Consider the following 17,187-nt stretch of genomic DNA (forward strand, 5'->3'; position numbering starts at 1 on the left):
GGGGGCTTGCTTAAACTTTTAGAGGGTTAGTCCGATATTATCATGGCAGGGAGTGAAGCAGTAAATGGGTAGGCATGGGGTTGGAGAATTGGCTGAGAGCTTCACATCCTGATCTGCAGGTAGCAGGCAGAGAGAACAACACAGGTCATGGAGTATGGGCTTGGAAACTCAAAGCCTACCCCCAACAACACATTTCTCTCAACAAGTCCACATCTCCTAATTCTTCTAATCTTTTTCAGATAGTCCAACTCCCTAGTAACTAAGCATTCAAATAGATGAGCCTAAGGGGACCATTCTTACCCAAACCACCATGCTTAACTATAATGTAGAAGAGTATGTCATTTGCACAGCTATGACTTTATGAACCACTCATAAGTTACGGACTGATCTGCCCAAAATACTTGAAAGATGGAAAAAAATTAGGAATGCACACTTGTTATAGTTGAACACAAAGTTGACGTGGTCTTCCCTGGAAGCCAACCCAAGCTGTCAGAGGAAGGAGAAACTGTCCTGTGAGGGCTGCTGCTCCTTTTGCTGCTGGCACCCTTGGTGTTGACAGTGGGTCACATACCAGGGCCTTCTATGAGAATGGGGGTGATAGCTAACCCAGCCTCTGTCTCATGCAGCTGCAAGGCACAATCCTGCAGTATGTGAAAACTCTGATGGAAGTGATGCCCAAGATCTGCCGCCTTCCCCGACATGAGTACGGCTCTCCTGGTGAGCAGGGTTTCTGGAGTACCTGTCATGGGCGCATCTCCCAAGAGAAGGGAATCAAGTTGGAAGCTGCTGAAAAGAATCAGATTGGAAAGAAGCCCAAACCAGAGTTTGCCCATTTAGAGTAGAACAAAGAAATGCACCTTACAATTGGGGAGCAAGAAGTTACCTTGGGGTCACTGTGTGCAGCTAAAGAACTGAGGGACCCAGCTTGTCACCTAGCAAAGGTTTTGATGTTGGGGTGTTGAACACATTGCTATTCTAGATCCTGAAAAGAATCACCTACCAAAAAAGGCAGAGGGAGCTTAACCCCCAGGTCCTATTGCTGTCTAGAACTTAATGGAAAAAAGCATTCAAAGCTGCCACAAGGCCTGGCTCCCTGTACCTTCCCTCTGGCTTCTTACCCATTAGATAGTCTTGTTGGCCTGGAAAATATTCTGCCCTTTCTGGCTCATGGACTGTAAGAACTTCACCCACAGTCCTTAGATGTATACCTAGGGATAAGCCTACATGCCTTGCTGCAGGCTTGTATGAGACCATCCAAGTAAATATCCATAACGATCGCAGTGTTGCTCTATGAACCTTTGTCACTTAAGAGTGACAGTGGTGGCTGGGCAGTGGTGGTGCACTTTTAATCACTGTACTTGGGAGGCAGAGCCAGGCAGATCTCTGTGAGTGGATGCCAGACTGGTCTACACAGCGAGTTCTAGAACTACATAGAGAACCCTGTCTCAGGGGGAAACAAAAAGAGTGCACTTTATAAACTCCTTCTGAAAGTATTCTCTCCAAAAATGGCATCAGTTAGTTACTTCTGTATCACTGTGATCAAATACGTCTGAGAAGCAGCTTAGGGGAACAGAGGTTTATTTTAGCTCAGTTTCAGAGGATTCTGTTCATGAACACTTAGCTCCATGTTTTAACAAAAACATGATAGCGGAATCATACTGAAGAGGCTGTTTGCCTTCTGGCATACAGGAAGCAGAAAAAGGACATATGTAAGATCCATGGCAAAATACAGCACCCCACGACATCCTCCCAGTGACCTGCTTCCTCCAGCCAGGCACCATCTTACCTAACCTCCAAGTAATGCCATTATTAGGAGATGACTTTATTCATTAGATCATAATAATGTAGCGATCACACCATGTCCCCATAGGGGAATGCTTCACTATTGTTCCCCTCATGCTCCTCTGGTCTTGATAATGTACTTGAGCCTCTGCATGAGTAACTCATGCTGCCATCCTGATGAGCAGCCTGCTCATGTGGCTGGGCACCCAGATATGCTTGCCATTTAACTATTCTACCATCAGTAAAGAAAGTAGTCATCAGTGTGACACTGGCTTAGAAGAATCCTATTTCAGTTCATTGACAGAAAGCAGTAAAGAATTTGAAGGTAATAAAACTACAGACGGAAAATTAAGTGCTGAAGGGAAAGCCATTAGGTCAGATGAGTCTTGGCTGACCACAGAGCCACACATAGTTCACAGCATTAGCTTTTGTTTGTGCTGTTAAGGGATTACCCAGATGAAAAGGTCTTCTCGACAGTGCATAGCTAGATGGTGGTACTCACTAGTGGGAGATGGCAGGAGGTGGGCAGGAGGGTGGATCCCTGAGAAAATATTCAGGGCTGGCCTGTTACATGGTTTGAAGTGTGTTAAATCCAACTTTGTTCTTAGGGTAGTTTGAGCGCCTACTAGGTTGTCTGAGTGACCTGTCCAATTTTGACCAGATTAGCATTGTGTGGATGACTTGGGTTAGCCGTATTGGCTTGTGTATCCTTGTGCCATGTTACACTGACTAGGCATTAGCAAAGATGCCCAGTATGCCACGTTTTCCCACCAATATGAAGTTAGCTGCAGGGTTTTTTATACTCTTTATCAAATTAGGCACACTACTTTCTATGCTTGTAGAGGTACATTGAGTTTATCAATGCCTTATCAAAAGCTACTAGAGATGTTGCTCTGGACTTTATTTTTCTAGTATGGTGGCATTCTCTGTCGTCATTGTCTCTGAACATATTGAGTTGACTGAGAGGGTGTCAGAGGCTAGGCCCTGTGGTCTGTCAAGGATGTGCCAGGTGATAGAAACCGTTGTTGCTGGAAGGTGTGGCAATCTCCATGACCAGGCAGTGTCAGAATGACAGGTGCTAGTGCTGTTCCTGCAACTTCTTTCCGCTGCCACAGGCATCCTAGAGTTCTTCCACCACCAGCTGAAGGACATTGTGGAGTACGCAGAGCTGAAAACAGTGTGCTTCCAGAACCTGCGGGAGGTGGGGAATGCTGTCCTCTTCTGCCTGCTCATCGAGCAAAGCCTGGTGAGTTCAGGTCTGCCCACCCTAGTTGGGCCTGCTGGTGACAGAGGGTTTGTTTTCTTTCCCCCTTTGGGAGCTCTTTAGTCAGGGTATGAGATGGGAAGTGTTGTAAAGTATCATCGTTTTTCCACAGCTGTTTATTGGTTCCTGATATTTTTTTTTTTGGGGGGGGGACGACTGTTGATGTTTCAAGAGTGTTTTTCCAGTGGGCCAGAGAAGTAGCTCAATGGGACATTACTACTATTCCAGGGAATTGTGTGGATGGACTGTTTAGTGTTTTATTTTATTCTAAATGGGAAAGGTGTAACTTTTCTATACCAGACCTTTGTAATCTTTTTCACTCTGTTCCCCTTCCTGGGATGACTTCCTCTACTTTGTTTTAGTCTTTGGAGGAAGTCTGTGACCTGTTGCATGCAGCCCCTTTCCAGAACATCTTGCCACGAGTCCATGTAAAAGGTGAGTCTGCTTCGTAAACCAGAGTTCCCATTGCGCTTGAGGACTCGTACTTTAATAAAGAATGACCACTAAGTTGATAGTTGTCACAGTGGATGATGAGTAAAGAGGTTCATATATGTTTTTATTTATTTACTTTTTTATTTACATCCTGGTTGTAGCCCCAATCCCTCCCCTCCTAGTTTACCCTCCCTCCGCCCTCCTGCCCCTCACTTCTTCAGAAAAGGGGAGCTCCCTTTCCACCATTGTACTGTTTTGCTTTAGATCACACTTAGAATTTTTAGTGAATTTTGAAAACCGCTCATTAAATATCCTCTTCCATGTACCCCTATTCTGTTGGCTGATAATTGCATGAAAAAGTTACACTAGTCCAAACTGAAAGTAGATTCTAAGTGGTTACATTACAAAAGTTAATCTGTCAACTTGAATTAAAGCTACAAATGAGCTATTTTACTATATTGTATATCTCCCTCCCCCTCCATTCCAATAAAATGCCTGGCAATGGTGGTGCACACCTTTATTCTCAGCATTTGTGAGACAGGTGGATCTCGATCGAAGCCAGCCTGGTCTACAAAACAAGCTCCAGGACAGCCAAGGCTACACAAAGAAACCCTTTCTCAAAAAGACCAGAAAAAAAAAAGTATTTTAGTATACTGTAATAGACTCTTTTGCAAGAGAATCTGCATCCATGGAGTTAACTGAATCTTTAAAAATTTCTTTTAAAAATTAAACTTTTGCAATTGTTTAATCGTGCATAAGGACAGAGCATAATAGATTATTTTCCAATCCAGAGGGCGAGAGAGTTGAAGCCAAAATGAAAAGACTAGAATCCAAGTATGCTCCGTTGCATCTTGTTCCACTGATTGAAAGGCTGGGGACCCCACAGGTAAGGGGTGCTGTAGTTGCTATAGATTGCAAACTGGGTGGAAATCCACATCAGACCAGTATATGGGTTGGAAGCAGCCAAAAGTTATTGTGAGGTCAAAAGACTGCTCAGATCTCCCATCTCCAGGGGGGTCTGTTGCTGGAGGTTGGTTTGATTAGAGATGGTTTGTGGAAAGGGCCTAACCTCTACCTCAGAAGCAAAGGTATACTCAGATGTGGCCACCCTTTCATAAACAAAGCTCTTTGTTTCTCTGTGTAGCCTTGGCTGGCCGGTAACTCCCTCTGTAGACCAGGCTATCCTAGAATTCAGAGATCTGCCTGCCTCTGCCTCCCAAAGTGCTGGGATTAATAATGTACACCACACCAGCCGGCTGAACAAAGCTTTTTAAATAGGGTTTCTTAGATGAAATGACAAAAGGCAAGGTATCAGAATGAAATTTACCCTAGATCTTGCATACTTAACTGTTGGCACCATTGCCGTTTTGAAGCAGGGCTTTTGTTTGTTTGAGGTTGTCCTGTGGATTTCGTTTAGTGGCATTACTGGCTTCCCACTAGATGCTGATAGATTTTTTTGTGACCACTAGAAATATCTTTGGAAATTGCCATATGACCTGGAGGCCAAATTGCTTGCAGTTATGAATAACCATACTTCACTCTTGCCTTTTTTTTTTTTTTTTTAATCTTTAGGACATGGGTAGTTGCTGATAAATAATCTGTTGATGCTTGCAAAACCCTCTTCTGCCAGCTTAGCATTTTCTACCTAGCCCATCATAAGTAGACCTGATGGTAGTTTGTTTTAGCCCTTTAGTACTCTGTCATGATTTATAAGAAAGACTCCATATACTTCCTGCAGCAAATTGCAATCGCAAGAGAGGGGGACTTGCTGACCAAGGAGCGGCTCTGCTGTGGTCTGTCCATGTTTGAAGTCATCCTGACACGGATCCGGACCTTTCTGGATGATCCCATCTGGCGTGGGCCTCTGCCCAGCAATGGGGTCATGCATGTGGATGAGTGTGTGGAGTTTCACAGACTATGGAGTGCCATGCAGTTTGTTTACTGCATCCCTGTAGGGACACACGAGTTTACAGTGGAGTAAGTGTGTGTTCTGTGACTCTTTGTAAGAGTGGGAGAACTGGCAGAGAGGTGGCTCCTCAAAGAATTGAAGGCAGCACAGATGACAAAGCTTTTTTAGAAAATGCACAAATGTTGCACTGGTTTAATGCCACTGAAGTGTTGTTCCTTTTTTGATGCCAAAGAAATGCCTCAGGATTATTATCTGAATCCAGAGCAACTGAAGGCAAATTGGGCATTGCTGTTTCTAGATGGGAGGTCCGTAAGTCATTCTTCATAGCTCTATGACCTACAAAACACCATGCAAGAGGAACCCAAAAGTGGCATTATCAAAAATTGGCAAATTGCTCGTGCCTGTTATCCTCATGTCTGAGAATCCGTGAACAAAAGGATGTAGCTGGATCACTGACCTTTGTAGACAGACTCATCAGAGTTTGTCTGTTTATTCATTCTTTGTTGCTTGGTGCTTACAGGCAGTGTTTTGGAGATGGGCTGCACTGGGCTGGCTGCATGATCATTGTGCTGCTTGGACAGCAGCGGCGTTTTGCAGTGTTGGATTTCTGCTACCATCTTCTCAAAGTTCAGAAACATGATGGCAAAGATGAGATTATCAAAAATGTGGTATGTGGACAAAATCTTTTATACATTTGTTTTGGGGAGGAATTCTTTTTATCCCAACATAAAATTTAAGTTAAACATAAAGCAATCTGTACAAAAAGCAACTGAGAAAGTTTTTAAAATCTGTTCTATTTCCTTTTTCCAGGTAATTAGATCTACTTATCTTACCTACATTTTCAGATTGGCATACTAGTCTTCAAGCTTCCAAATCTTGACATGCTTTTTGTCATCTTAGGAAGTTCCCCACAACTACATTATAGAAAATACTCATTATGTTCTTGGCCATTTTTCTCTTTCCACATGACTTACTCCATTTATTAGTTTTCAGTTGTTCCCAGACTAATTACAATAGGCTTACTGACAGAACTATCACCAGTATTTTTCAGTGTCTACATAGTTCAGCTGATTCCCTACCTAGTCTCACTAAAAGGAATGCATTTCCCCTGAGGCCCTAAAGGATGAATGTGCTTTCAGTGTCCTTCGTCACTGGCTGAATTCAGTTTCTTTTAAGTGTAGAAACCAGATCCATTTCCTGCTGTCAGTTCATTTCCTCACATGCTTTCCTCATGGCCCCTTCAAGCAACAGGGACCACCCGGTTTTGCCACATCTTTCCTGTTAACAATTTAGGAAACTCTTCTGCTTAGATTATTGAACTGGGTCTGCCTAGACAATCCAGCTCTCTTGAAGTCCTTAAAGAGAATATCCATAGGTGCAAAGGAATTCAGTGTGGGCATGTCTGATAGGTAATGCCACCCTCCATACCTCGAGTTCATTGGCTCTCTGGAATATAGCCAGAATATTTTCCTTCTTCTGTGTCTTGGGAGGTAACTAATTCATTTCAGGTTAAGTTAGCTGGGACTTTTTACTCATATTTCTTTTTCTCAGTTTCAATTTGGTTCTTAAAATCTTGACAGGTATATTTAAATTGGAATGCTCCCCTCTTGTTATTTTATATTCTAATTCTATTGGAAGGCCTTGGACGCAGGTGTGTAACTCTTGCATCTTGTGCTCCGTGACAAGCTTCTATTTTGTTTGACCTCATTTAAATGTCTCTGTTGAAGACTGCTGTTGTTGACTGTCAGTTGTTACCACCCTGGGTATAGACCAGGCTGTCTCTTCATTCCAGTCTACTCTTCTTACCAGGCAGAACCAGCAATGCTTTCAAGTTCTATGTCTGATCTGTATCCAGTCTTACAGAGAAGATTCAAAGCATCTTCTCCCTAGAACTGTTAAACTGGAAATATACAACTTATATTTTATTAGTCTCTGCATACTAAAAATATTTTGTTTATGTTAATATTCTGGCTTTTGGCTCATGAAATTCTTTTTGAATTTTGGAGAAAAGGGTCACCCAGCATGACTTGGAACTCACCATGTACCTCAGGCTGGCCTTGAACTCACAGTAAACCTGCTTCATCCTGAATAATAGAAAACTGATATAAGCCACCACTCTTGGCCAATAGACAACTGATAATTGAATGGACATATCTTTAATTTTTACAGGCCTAAACTTAGCAGTTCCAAATCACAAAGTGAATTTAAGTTGGAAATATTCATTATTCCAGTAGTGATACTAGAAAGATGATAGGGGTCAATAAAATTTTCTGAAGTAGAATCCTTGCATTTTAAAGCACAATAAATAACAGGCTGATCTACTTGTAGCCACTGAAGAAGATGGTGGAGAGGATCCGCAAGTTCCAGATTCTCAATGATGAAATCATCACTATCCTGGACAAGTACTTGAAATCTGGCGATGGGGAGAGCACACCTGTGGAACATGTGCGGTGCTTCCAGCCGCCCATCCACCAGTCCCTAGCCAGCAGCTAAGGGCCAAGCTCACAGCATCCAGTAATGAGGCATGTTTGTGTTTACGTAAACTATATTAAATCTTAGGGGCTATTTTCCATTAGGTCTGAACCTACTTGAGAGGGTGCTTTTTGATCTGAAAGCTTAACTTTATAAAACTTATTTTTCTATACTAAAATTGTATATGCCTTTGGAATTGCAAAGTCTGAAAGTAATGGTTACTAGTTGTTGCCATTATGGTCTTAACAAATATTTTCATGTTGAATGTTCCAGTAGCTAGTTATAAAATGGAGAATTCATTCATTATTCCATAAGAAGCATCATACCAACTAACTGTATTAAAATGAAAATTTCCTATCAATTAAATTTAACTAGCTTTGTTTAGGGATTTTTTTTAAATTACAGTTTATTCTGTTTAGAGATTTTTGATGGTCTTTTAGGAAATCTTTTCTAAGTCATTGTTACCTTTTATGCCAAGATAGTGAAATTGTTTCCTGTTTCCACTAAGTCTAATAGTGACAAGTTTGATTTGTAAGAAAGGACTTAAAAGATTAGAGAAATAAAAATTAATGCAACCTATTTTTGTTCATTCATTGACATGGGCAGGATAGTTCCTTAAATACTCACATTTCACAAAGTAAGTTCAGTAAGTAGGGCAAGATCATGACATCTTTTGGGGTGGTTTTTGTTGTTGGGAGTTTTTGTTTTTTGAGACAGGGTTTCTCTGTGTAACAAGTCCTGGCTGTCAAAGATCCTCCTGTTTCTGTCTCCCAAGTGCTGGGTTTAAAGGCATGCACCACCACACCCAGCTCATGATATCTTTCAACTACAACTAGTATACATTTAACTCTACAGTCAGGTTTGGGCAGGGATGATATGAAAGTCAGTTAAGATGTAAGACAGCAGCTGTGCTGTCCATAAAGAACATGAAAGGGACACCAGCACGTCTCTGGTATGTGCTTCTATTCTGCAAGGACAACAATTTGGGGGAAAAAATGACAGGGTCTGGGAAGAACTTGAGTGCTGTCTTCAACAGCCCTTGGCATTCCTGGGCTGTTCAACTGCTGTAGGAATTATCTCACTCAGATAATACCAACTCCAGTTGGTCCGTGGGACCTTTCAAGTGAAAAATAAGAACCCTGTTTTCATATCAATATGAAAGTAGATGGAAATTGAGAATCAGGTACAGTAATGTGCAAATGATATCCCATCTATTTGGGAAAAGCTGCAGAATGAAGATTACTGGAGCCCAAGAGTTCAAGGACAGCTTGAGGAACATAGCAAAATCCCTGTCTTAAAAACAAATATACAAAGTTGGCTGGGAAACAAAGTCCAAAAGCTTTGAGCTTTATTTTACACAGAAAATAAAACACAAGTACTATTCTGCTGTACTGTAAACCTGAATTACATCTTTAACAAGCCTATTTATCAAAAAGTTACCTAAAATATTTTTATTGATATGAATAGTCAGTCATAATGACATCTGTACTGAACCTATGAAGTGTAGATTTTAAAAGTCAATAACTGTATTACCAGTTGATAGGCCAAATAAAATGTTTACCTACAAGATTATATATGTATAAGGTGTTGTACGTACAACACCCACATTCTCAAAGAGGAAACGTTTCATCCCCAAGGGAATGAACGTTGGCTTTTTATGTGCAAAATAAGACAGATAACAGTACATAAAACAGATACAATATATCTGGGGATGGGAGAGGTCCTATAATCTCTGGCATTTAAGTTACATAAGAAGGTTGGAAATGTAGCTCAGTATGTGGCCAAAAAGGAGTTACACAGAAGGAGGCAGTCAGAGAAAAAAAAAAGGCAAGGGCTCTTTAGAGTGGTGATAATAAAGCTACCCCCCCAAAAAAAAAAATTTCCCCCCACAAAACCAGTACAAAGTCACTATGCAACCACAGGAAGGAACAGGAAATAGGTATAGGCCCAAACCTCAGTTCTGTCATTTGCTGGTCAGATGGAGGGTGATTTTTTTTTTTTTAGACCAACACCTAACTAGGAAGTAGGCAGGTCTGAAGCTGGAGAGTACTCCTTACATTGGCCTTGCTTTTTGTACCTATTTGCATTTTTTATAAACACTTTTCACAGTTTCTAAAAAACCAAATGTGTAAGGTTCAAACTCTTAAGCAAAATAAACCTCTTGGTTCAGAGACCGTATTTTACAAACATTTTAAATTTAAGCATTTGGAATCAGAATCAGGACTTTGTTCTAATGTCATTTCATTCAAGCATGAGTTTCTAAACAAACCACAGAAGTTGTCTTGACATCCCAGAGTTGTTAAAAGGGCTGAGTAACAACTAACCCACTATAAACATACACTGGAAAGGTCCAAGAGCTCACGCTAGATAACACAGAGCTCTAGTCACTATGGACACAGCAAGTACTGACTACAGCACAGTGGTGTTTTCCAAAAAGGAGGCCATCAAGTTTGAGTGGGAAACCAGATGTTTGGGTACAAAACACCACCTGAGAATTATCTTCTTGGAATCTCATACGCACACATACATATTTATAGTCAACAAGCCTTAGTATGAGGAGGGATTGATGGGATGGGATTACAATGTACATTTTAATGTTCATCACCAATGAAAAAAATAAAACATTTTTATAGGCTTAAATTTGTCATTAGTGCATTTCGATTTCTGGAAAATGAATAAAAATACCTTTATAATAATACAATGTTATTAGAAATTAGCCATGTACTGAGGTCATTTTAGTGAGCTACCATTGTTTAAATATAAGAAAAGTAATTTCTTGATCCAAATTAGTGGAAACTTAAAAAAGATTGTCTTTAGAGGACATTATTTGAGGACAGTTTTTTTCAGATACATTCTGATACTCATTTTAAATCACTTTATAACAGAATTATAGGTTAGCTTTTCAATCATAGCCTTAAAAAGATGTCAGATTTCCATTTCTACGGGAGATATTTTCACCATTATGCTCAATTCCACAGAGTAAGCCTTCTTCATTATTATTAAGAACTTCATACATATTAGAGAGATTGCCATTCACTGCCTTTTCATCTTTTCGAAGAGATACAGGCAGACTTGCTAGACTAAAGTTGACATCTTTAAAGGCATGCAACAAAAATATCCCCACAATGATTGTGAAGAAGCCACTCAAAGTCCCAATGACATCATCAACAGGCATATCTTGCCATTCTTTAAAAAGAATAGCTGAACAAGTCAAAACTGAAGTTGTAAAGAACACATAATAGATTGGAGTCACAATGGAAGTGTTGAAGATGTCCAGAGCCCGGTTTAGGTAATTAATCTGTGTGCTCACACAGACCACAAGGCTAAGCAGCAGAATCCAGGCAAGGGGGTGTCGCAGAACAGGCTTTCCAGCCAACAACTCTTTGATGGTGATGCCTAAACCCTTCACACAGGAGACTGAAAACGCTCCAATCACAGAGCAGATTGTTATATACACAAGAATGTTCGTCTGTCCGTGTCGAGGTCCCACTATAAAGATGAATATCAAGGCAACAATGACCACAAATGTCGCAAAAACCACGAAACCTGGAGGAAACAAAGAAAAAGCTACACTGAAACATAATGCACACACAAACTCATATATACCTTTCTTATTATCTTCCAGTGCTGTATCGTTAGATTTATTTGCCTATTAAATGGACTATTTGATGACTTAATTTTGAAATATTATTTTAAGAAATTTGTAAGTTGCTAATTGAAAATAACTCATTCACAACAAAGAGGTACCGTGACTCCAAGAAAGTAACTCTCAGGTGGTGACTTGTCACCCAGAACAAAATTAGTTTTTTTCTCTTGTTCCTCTAGCAAAATCACACCTGAACAAATACATCGGAAGTACACATTGGAGGCTGGGGGCAGAGTGCTTCCCTGGAATGTGCAAAGCCCTGGGTTCAATCCTTAGTAACACTTTAAAACTATATAGTATGAAATTAAAATATGCTTCATAGTTAAAAAACAAAACAAAACCGTACACCACTAACATTTTTATTTGGTTTATTGAGACAGGGTTTCTCTGGCTATCCTGGAACTCACTCTGTTCACCAGATGGCCTAGCACTCAAGAGATCTGCCTGCCTCTGCCTTGCATGCGTTGGGAATAAAGGTTTGCACCACCACCAACATTTTAAAAGTAGTCTCTTATACCTACTAAGTATTCTAAATCACAAGGGACAGGAAAATGATAATCAGACCAGGGAAGCAGATGCCAGTGTAAACTAAGGAAGTACCCTTGAATGTTCAACAATTTGCATCTGCAAAAATCAGGAGTTATAGCAAGGTGGTAGTAGAGGACGGATCTCTATGAGTTCAAAACCAGTCTGGTTTACAGAGTGAGTTCCAGCACAGACAGGACCACACAGTGAAACCCTGTCTCAAACAACCAAAGAAATTTAAAAGCTGTAGTTGTGAATTGTTTTCCCTCAAAGGGACACATCTGAAAACAGAACTAGTATCAGAATAAATAACAAGTCATTAAGAGAACCTAAAAATACTGTTGGGGTCATGGTTGACTACAGAGATTAGAGGTTAATCATCCTACCTGACAACTGTAAAATCATGTGGGCCAGGGGTACAGTTCCCAACAATTTGTACTCCACAGCAGATAATACACAAATTTTAAGATGAAAAAGGGGAAAGGAGAATGGGAACACATACCAGTAACCCTAGTGTTCTGGAAGTAGAGGCAGAAGCAGGAGGAACTCATGATTATTTTTGGCTATATAAAAAGTTGAAGGCTGGCCTAGGCTATCAGAGGTTGTGCCAAAAAAAAAAAAAAAAAAAAAAAAAAAAAAACAACAACAACAACAAACCAGAAAACATACCAAGACTACAAAAAATCAGTCTGCTTCTTCAAACTCCACAAATGGAGGTTGGCTATTAAAGCAGACAGAAACAAGGAAAGAAAGAATGGTGCACGCCATTAATCCTAGCACCTGTAAGACAGAGGTGGGTGGGTGTCTGAGTCTGAGGCCATATTAGTGTGTACAGAGTTCCAGGCAGAACAGAGTTGTGTGTCTCCAAGCAAACAAAGATTGGATTCTACATACTGCATCAGAATATGGCTCAGGAGCAGAGAACACTCATGCTACAACCTTGTGGAGCAGTAGAAAGGTGAGCGGGAACCAGACAACTGGGTTAAAGTCTATCCAGGCTGCCTCAAGATAACTTAGAGCAGAACCAGACAACCAAAAAGAGTTTTAAGAAGAACTGATAATGGTCGAGGAATAATTAAGCAAGTAAGATAACTATCAATTGAGGCAAATTTCAAGATAGAGTAGTAATGTACAGCTAAAATCCTAGCACTTGAGACACTAGGCACCAGCCTGGGCTATAAAGTGAAATTTTGTGGAAATAAAAGAAGAGGGAAAAGCCAAGAGTGGTAGTGCACACCTTTAATACCAGCATGTTGGGAAGCAGAGGCAGGCGGGTCTCTGTGAGTGTGAAGCCAGTCTGGTTTACAAAGTGAGTCTAGGATAGCCAAGACTACACAGACAAACTCTGTCTTGGAGGGGGGGGGGGGAGCAAAAAAAGAAGTAATCATAATGTTTAAGAATAAAATTTTTATTGTAAGGGCAACATGAAGAAATGAACTAAATCTATTTAAGTATAATATAATAGGTACCAGATAATGACTACAGTCAAGGAAACAGTAATATATATAAGCATATTATTTGGACATTTAAAACATAATTAACAAAAAAGACAAGAGGCTAGGGACACATGAGAAAGAACTATTTCTTATAACCTGTGCAAAATAATTCATATATGTACACAAAAAATATATATATTAAAATAAAAATTAAGTTAAAATATTAAGTACAGTAACACTAATGAAGCCTTTCTTACCTGGGTCACCTAACTTATGTGACATTTCATTTAAGGTCTCAATCTCCTCTTCCTTTGGAGCATGAATGACCATAACTGTAGACCCTAGAATACTTAGCAAACACCCAATTTTCCCATGAAGATTAAGTCTTTCATTTAGGAAATATGAAGACAGAATGGCACTAAAAGGAAGAATAATAAATTGAACATTTAAATTGTTATTCAAACTTTTAAAATTAAAGACTTGTGAGCTCACACAAAAATACTTCTTGTTTTAACAAAGAAAATGTACATTCAAAAGTAAGACTGTAACAAGGACTTAGGGGTTATTTTGCTACCATGCACTGACTCTTCACCTGAACTTGTGAGCATCCAATTGTTATGATGCAATGTGACCTCTGCTTCCATTTTACGCCTGTCTCTTTTGCTCAGTGAATACAACTTGTAATCAATCACCTTAGACTGAAGGATCAAATCTGATCAATAAACATGGTTAGGTGTGAACAATCTTCCAAACAATCCACAGAAGCAAGTACGCTTCTAATCAATCAGCCTGATCAGAGACCGACTGAGATGGCTTGGCTGTGAATACTCTGGCTTCCTGGGAGTTCACATCAGTAACCCCAGAAGACACTGGCCCCTTGCCTTTCAAGCATATTGATTAAAGTTCCTGTCTTGCCTTCTCTACTGCTTTTCTCTTAAGACTGTCATTTTGGTATGAACCACAGAATCTAGTCTACGCCTATCAGACTTTTGTCCTAAATCTCCTGAAGCAAAATGAACCACCTGCTTTACATGCACTGAAACTGCATTTACCATCCTTTTACTATTAAGACTCTATATGAAACAGGTAATATAAAGAACTTTAATTTATAAAATTTAGGTCTTAATAAAATACCTATCTAAACCAATGCTTCAAGTTTACAAACTTTATTGTACTAACATTAGCCTTCTTAAAATTTCATTTAGACCCCTTCACCCCATCTGTCTCTCTTCTGCTTATCTTTGTGAAGATTAGAACACAACTTGCACAAGTAGGTTCTCTTCTTTCCACAATGTAAATCCTGGGGATTGAACTCATCATTAAGCTTGGCAGCAAGTGTTTTTACCTGCTGATCCATCTTGCTAGCCCCTCTATTTTGATTTACGTGTGTATGATTTGCCTACAATCATTTTAAGTTACTTGGAAATACAGTCAATAAACTATGCACTGGGACCATCTAATTTTTAATTTACCTATAAACTACAAGTTTTTATATCTTAGGTCTTAGGGTTTTTAACCCAATCCTAAAAAGTACAAAATAAACAAAGAAGATCATAGTGTAATACAAGAAAAGTTAAGGATTAAAAAAAAGTAACCATACTTTTTTAAAGAAAGAATTTTTTAAAAGATTTATTTATTTTTATGTGAATTGGTGTTCTGCCTGCATGTCTGTGTGAGGGTGCCAGATCCTTTAGAACTGGAGTTACAGACAGTTGTGAACTGCAATGTAGGTGCTGAGAATTGAACTCAGGTCCTCTGGAAGAACAGCCAGTGCTCTTAACCTTTAAGCCATCTCTCTAGCCTAATCACATTTTATATATAATTTACTAGAAAGGTCATTAAAAGTTCTCAACTTTCAAAATAGTAATAAAAATCCAGACTTCAAATAGGCTTAGCTATTTTGGACTAATCATTACAATAACAAAACAGGACAAGTTTTAAGTTGGTCTTGCAAAACAAGTACCTCAGGCCAGTCTTTAGAGGCATGCAGCACCACCCAAACCGAGACCTGATGTTTTATAATAGTTAATGAAGCCTACTAACCACAGTATGTGCATACTGAATGGTAAATGTTGGGCAAGTTGCAACTTGGAATTTTTTTTTAAGATTTATTTATTTATTATTTATACATATTCTGCCTGATTAGATCTCATTACAGATGGTTGTGAGCCACCATGTGTTTGCCGGGAATTGAACTCAGGACCTTTGGAAGAAGAGCTGGTGCTCTTAACCTCTGAGCCATTTCTACAGCCTGCAACTTGGAATTTTCTAAAATTGAAATCACTAACATGCTGGTCCTAAATACAAGCAGAAGTATAAAGTGATTTTGTCCCACAAATCAATAACTGCAAAGAATGCAACTCTGAAAAAACATTACTGCAAAGTATTAAAAAGTCCTCAAGGTTATGCAAGTGTTTTGACATATAATCAGCACTTTAGTAATTTATAAACTAAAATACCATTTTTAGGTGAAATGCAGAGTCTTACCTTACGAGGACACTGAGTGCGCCTAGTGGGGTCACTAGAGTGGCCGGAGCAAATGCATATGCAGCAAAGTTGGCCACTTCACCAGCTCCCACTAAAGAAATGGACAATAAAAACACCTCTCAGATAGGAATGTACTCAATTAGAATATGCCTGCATTTTATATAACCCTACATATTATTTCAGCTACATTGTTGTCCAATAACTTCCTTGTCTTCTCTAATGTATGCATGAGTACTTTAAATTACCAACATCTGGTATCCATGTAAGTAAGAAACAGATCTATAGTTTTAATTTTAAATATAATTATGTGTAAAGGTAATAAATATTTATAAACCAAGACAACAAATATAACTAAAAGAAGCTGACATCAGTATAGAGGTAAACTTCACAAGTTTTTACAGGATCCTTCTTTTTAAAAACCCAACCTTTTTTTCTTTTTTGAGGTGTCTTGCCAGTCCAAGTGCACACTCTCAGCTTCCCTACCCATTTCCTTTCTTCTCTCCACTGCTTGATTGCTTTCTTTCTTTCTCTCTCTCTCTCTTTTTCTTTCTTTCTTTCTCTTTCTTTCTTTCTTTCTTTCTTGTTTGTTTGTTTGTTTGTTTGTTTTGTAGCCTTGGCTGCCCTGAACTAGCTTTGTAGACCAGGCTGGCCTCTAACTTACAGAGATCTGCTTGCCTCTGCCTCCTAAGTGCTGGAATTAAATGTGTGCCACCACTGCTAGCCTATTTCACATTTTTAAAAGATTAATTTTGTATCTGAGAGTTTTACCTGACTGTATGTATGTATACCATAAGCATGCTTGGTGCCTATGGAGGATAGAAAAGGGTGTTAGAGACCCTGGAACTGGAATTATGGGTGGTTGTAAACCACCATATGGGTGCTGGGAATCGAATCCAGTTGCCTACAAAAGCAGCACAAGTGCTCTTAATCACTGAGCCATCTTTCAAGCCACCTTCACTCATCTTCATAAAGGTAGTGTCCAAAATAAGCATGAACAATCTTATCAAATAAATACCTCCTTTCCAATTTGGAATGAGAGCTAATAAAGAAAAAAACTAAAAATTAGATTGGTTTTTCCTCCAAACTTTCATTTGCCAATTTATTTTTCTTTTTCACAGTGCTGGGAAATCAAACCCTGGGTATTTTACATGTTAGGCAAGTACTCTATTCTTTCCTCCCTGGACACACACACACACACACACACACACACACACACACACACACACACACACAC

The 17,187-nt window shown here is 39.5% G+C and overlaps 2 protein-coding genes across 7 annotated transcripts in view; one reads left to right on the plus strand and one right to left on the minus strand.

The window, feature by feature from the left end:
• Positions 1-8,438, plus strand: part of Cyfip1 (cytoplasmic FMR1 interacting protein 1) — a 78,589-nt gene extending 70,151 nt beyond the window's left edge. For all 3 annotated transcript variants that reach the window (XM_055607491.1, XM_055607490.1, XM_055607492.1), the window contains 7 exons: positions 627-717; positions 2,898-3,028; positions 3,409-3,481; positions 4,270-4,364; positions 5,217-5,455; positions 5,908-6,055; positions 7,716-8,438. In XM_055607491.1, coding sequence (XP_055463466.1) covers positions 627-717; positions 2,898-3,028; positions 3,409-3,481; positions 4,270-4,364; positions 5,217-5,455; positions 5,908-6,055; positions 7,716-7,880 — 942 coding nt within the window. In that variant the 3' untranslated portion in view covers positions 7,881-8,438. The remainder of the gene's footprint in view (positions 1-626; positions 718-2,897; positions 3,029-3,408; positions 3,482-4,269; positions 4,365-5,216; positions 5,456-5,907; positions 6,056-7,715) is intronic.
• A 752-nt stretch (positions 8,439-9,190) lies between these two features.
• The window catches only part of Nipa2 (NIPA magnesium transporter 2), a 23,015-nt gene continuing 15,018 nt past the window's right edge, over positions 9,191-17,187 (minus strand). For all 4 annotated transcript variants that reach the window (XM_055607495.1, XM_055607496.1, XM_055607493.1 and 1 more), the window contains 3 exons: positions 15,954-16,044; positions 13,724-13,884; positions 9,191-11,405 (listed from right to left, as the gene is read on the minus strand). In XM_055607495.1, the coding sequence (XP_055463470.1) occupies positions 10,774-11,405; positions 13,724-13,884; positions 15,954-16,044 (884 nt within the window). In that variant the 3' untranslated portion in view covers positions 9,191-10,773. The remainder of the gene's footprint in view (positions 11,406-13,723; positions 13,885-15,953; positions 16,045-17,187) is intronic.

This window comes from Psammomys obesus, unplaced genomic scaffold (genome assembly GCF_907164565.1).
Source record: "Psammomys obesus unplaced genomic scaffold, mPsaObe1.curated_primary_1811, whole genome shotgun sequence".
Lineage (NCBI taxonomy): Eukaryota > Metazoa > Chordata > Mammalia > Rodentia > Muridae > Psammomys > Psammomys obesus.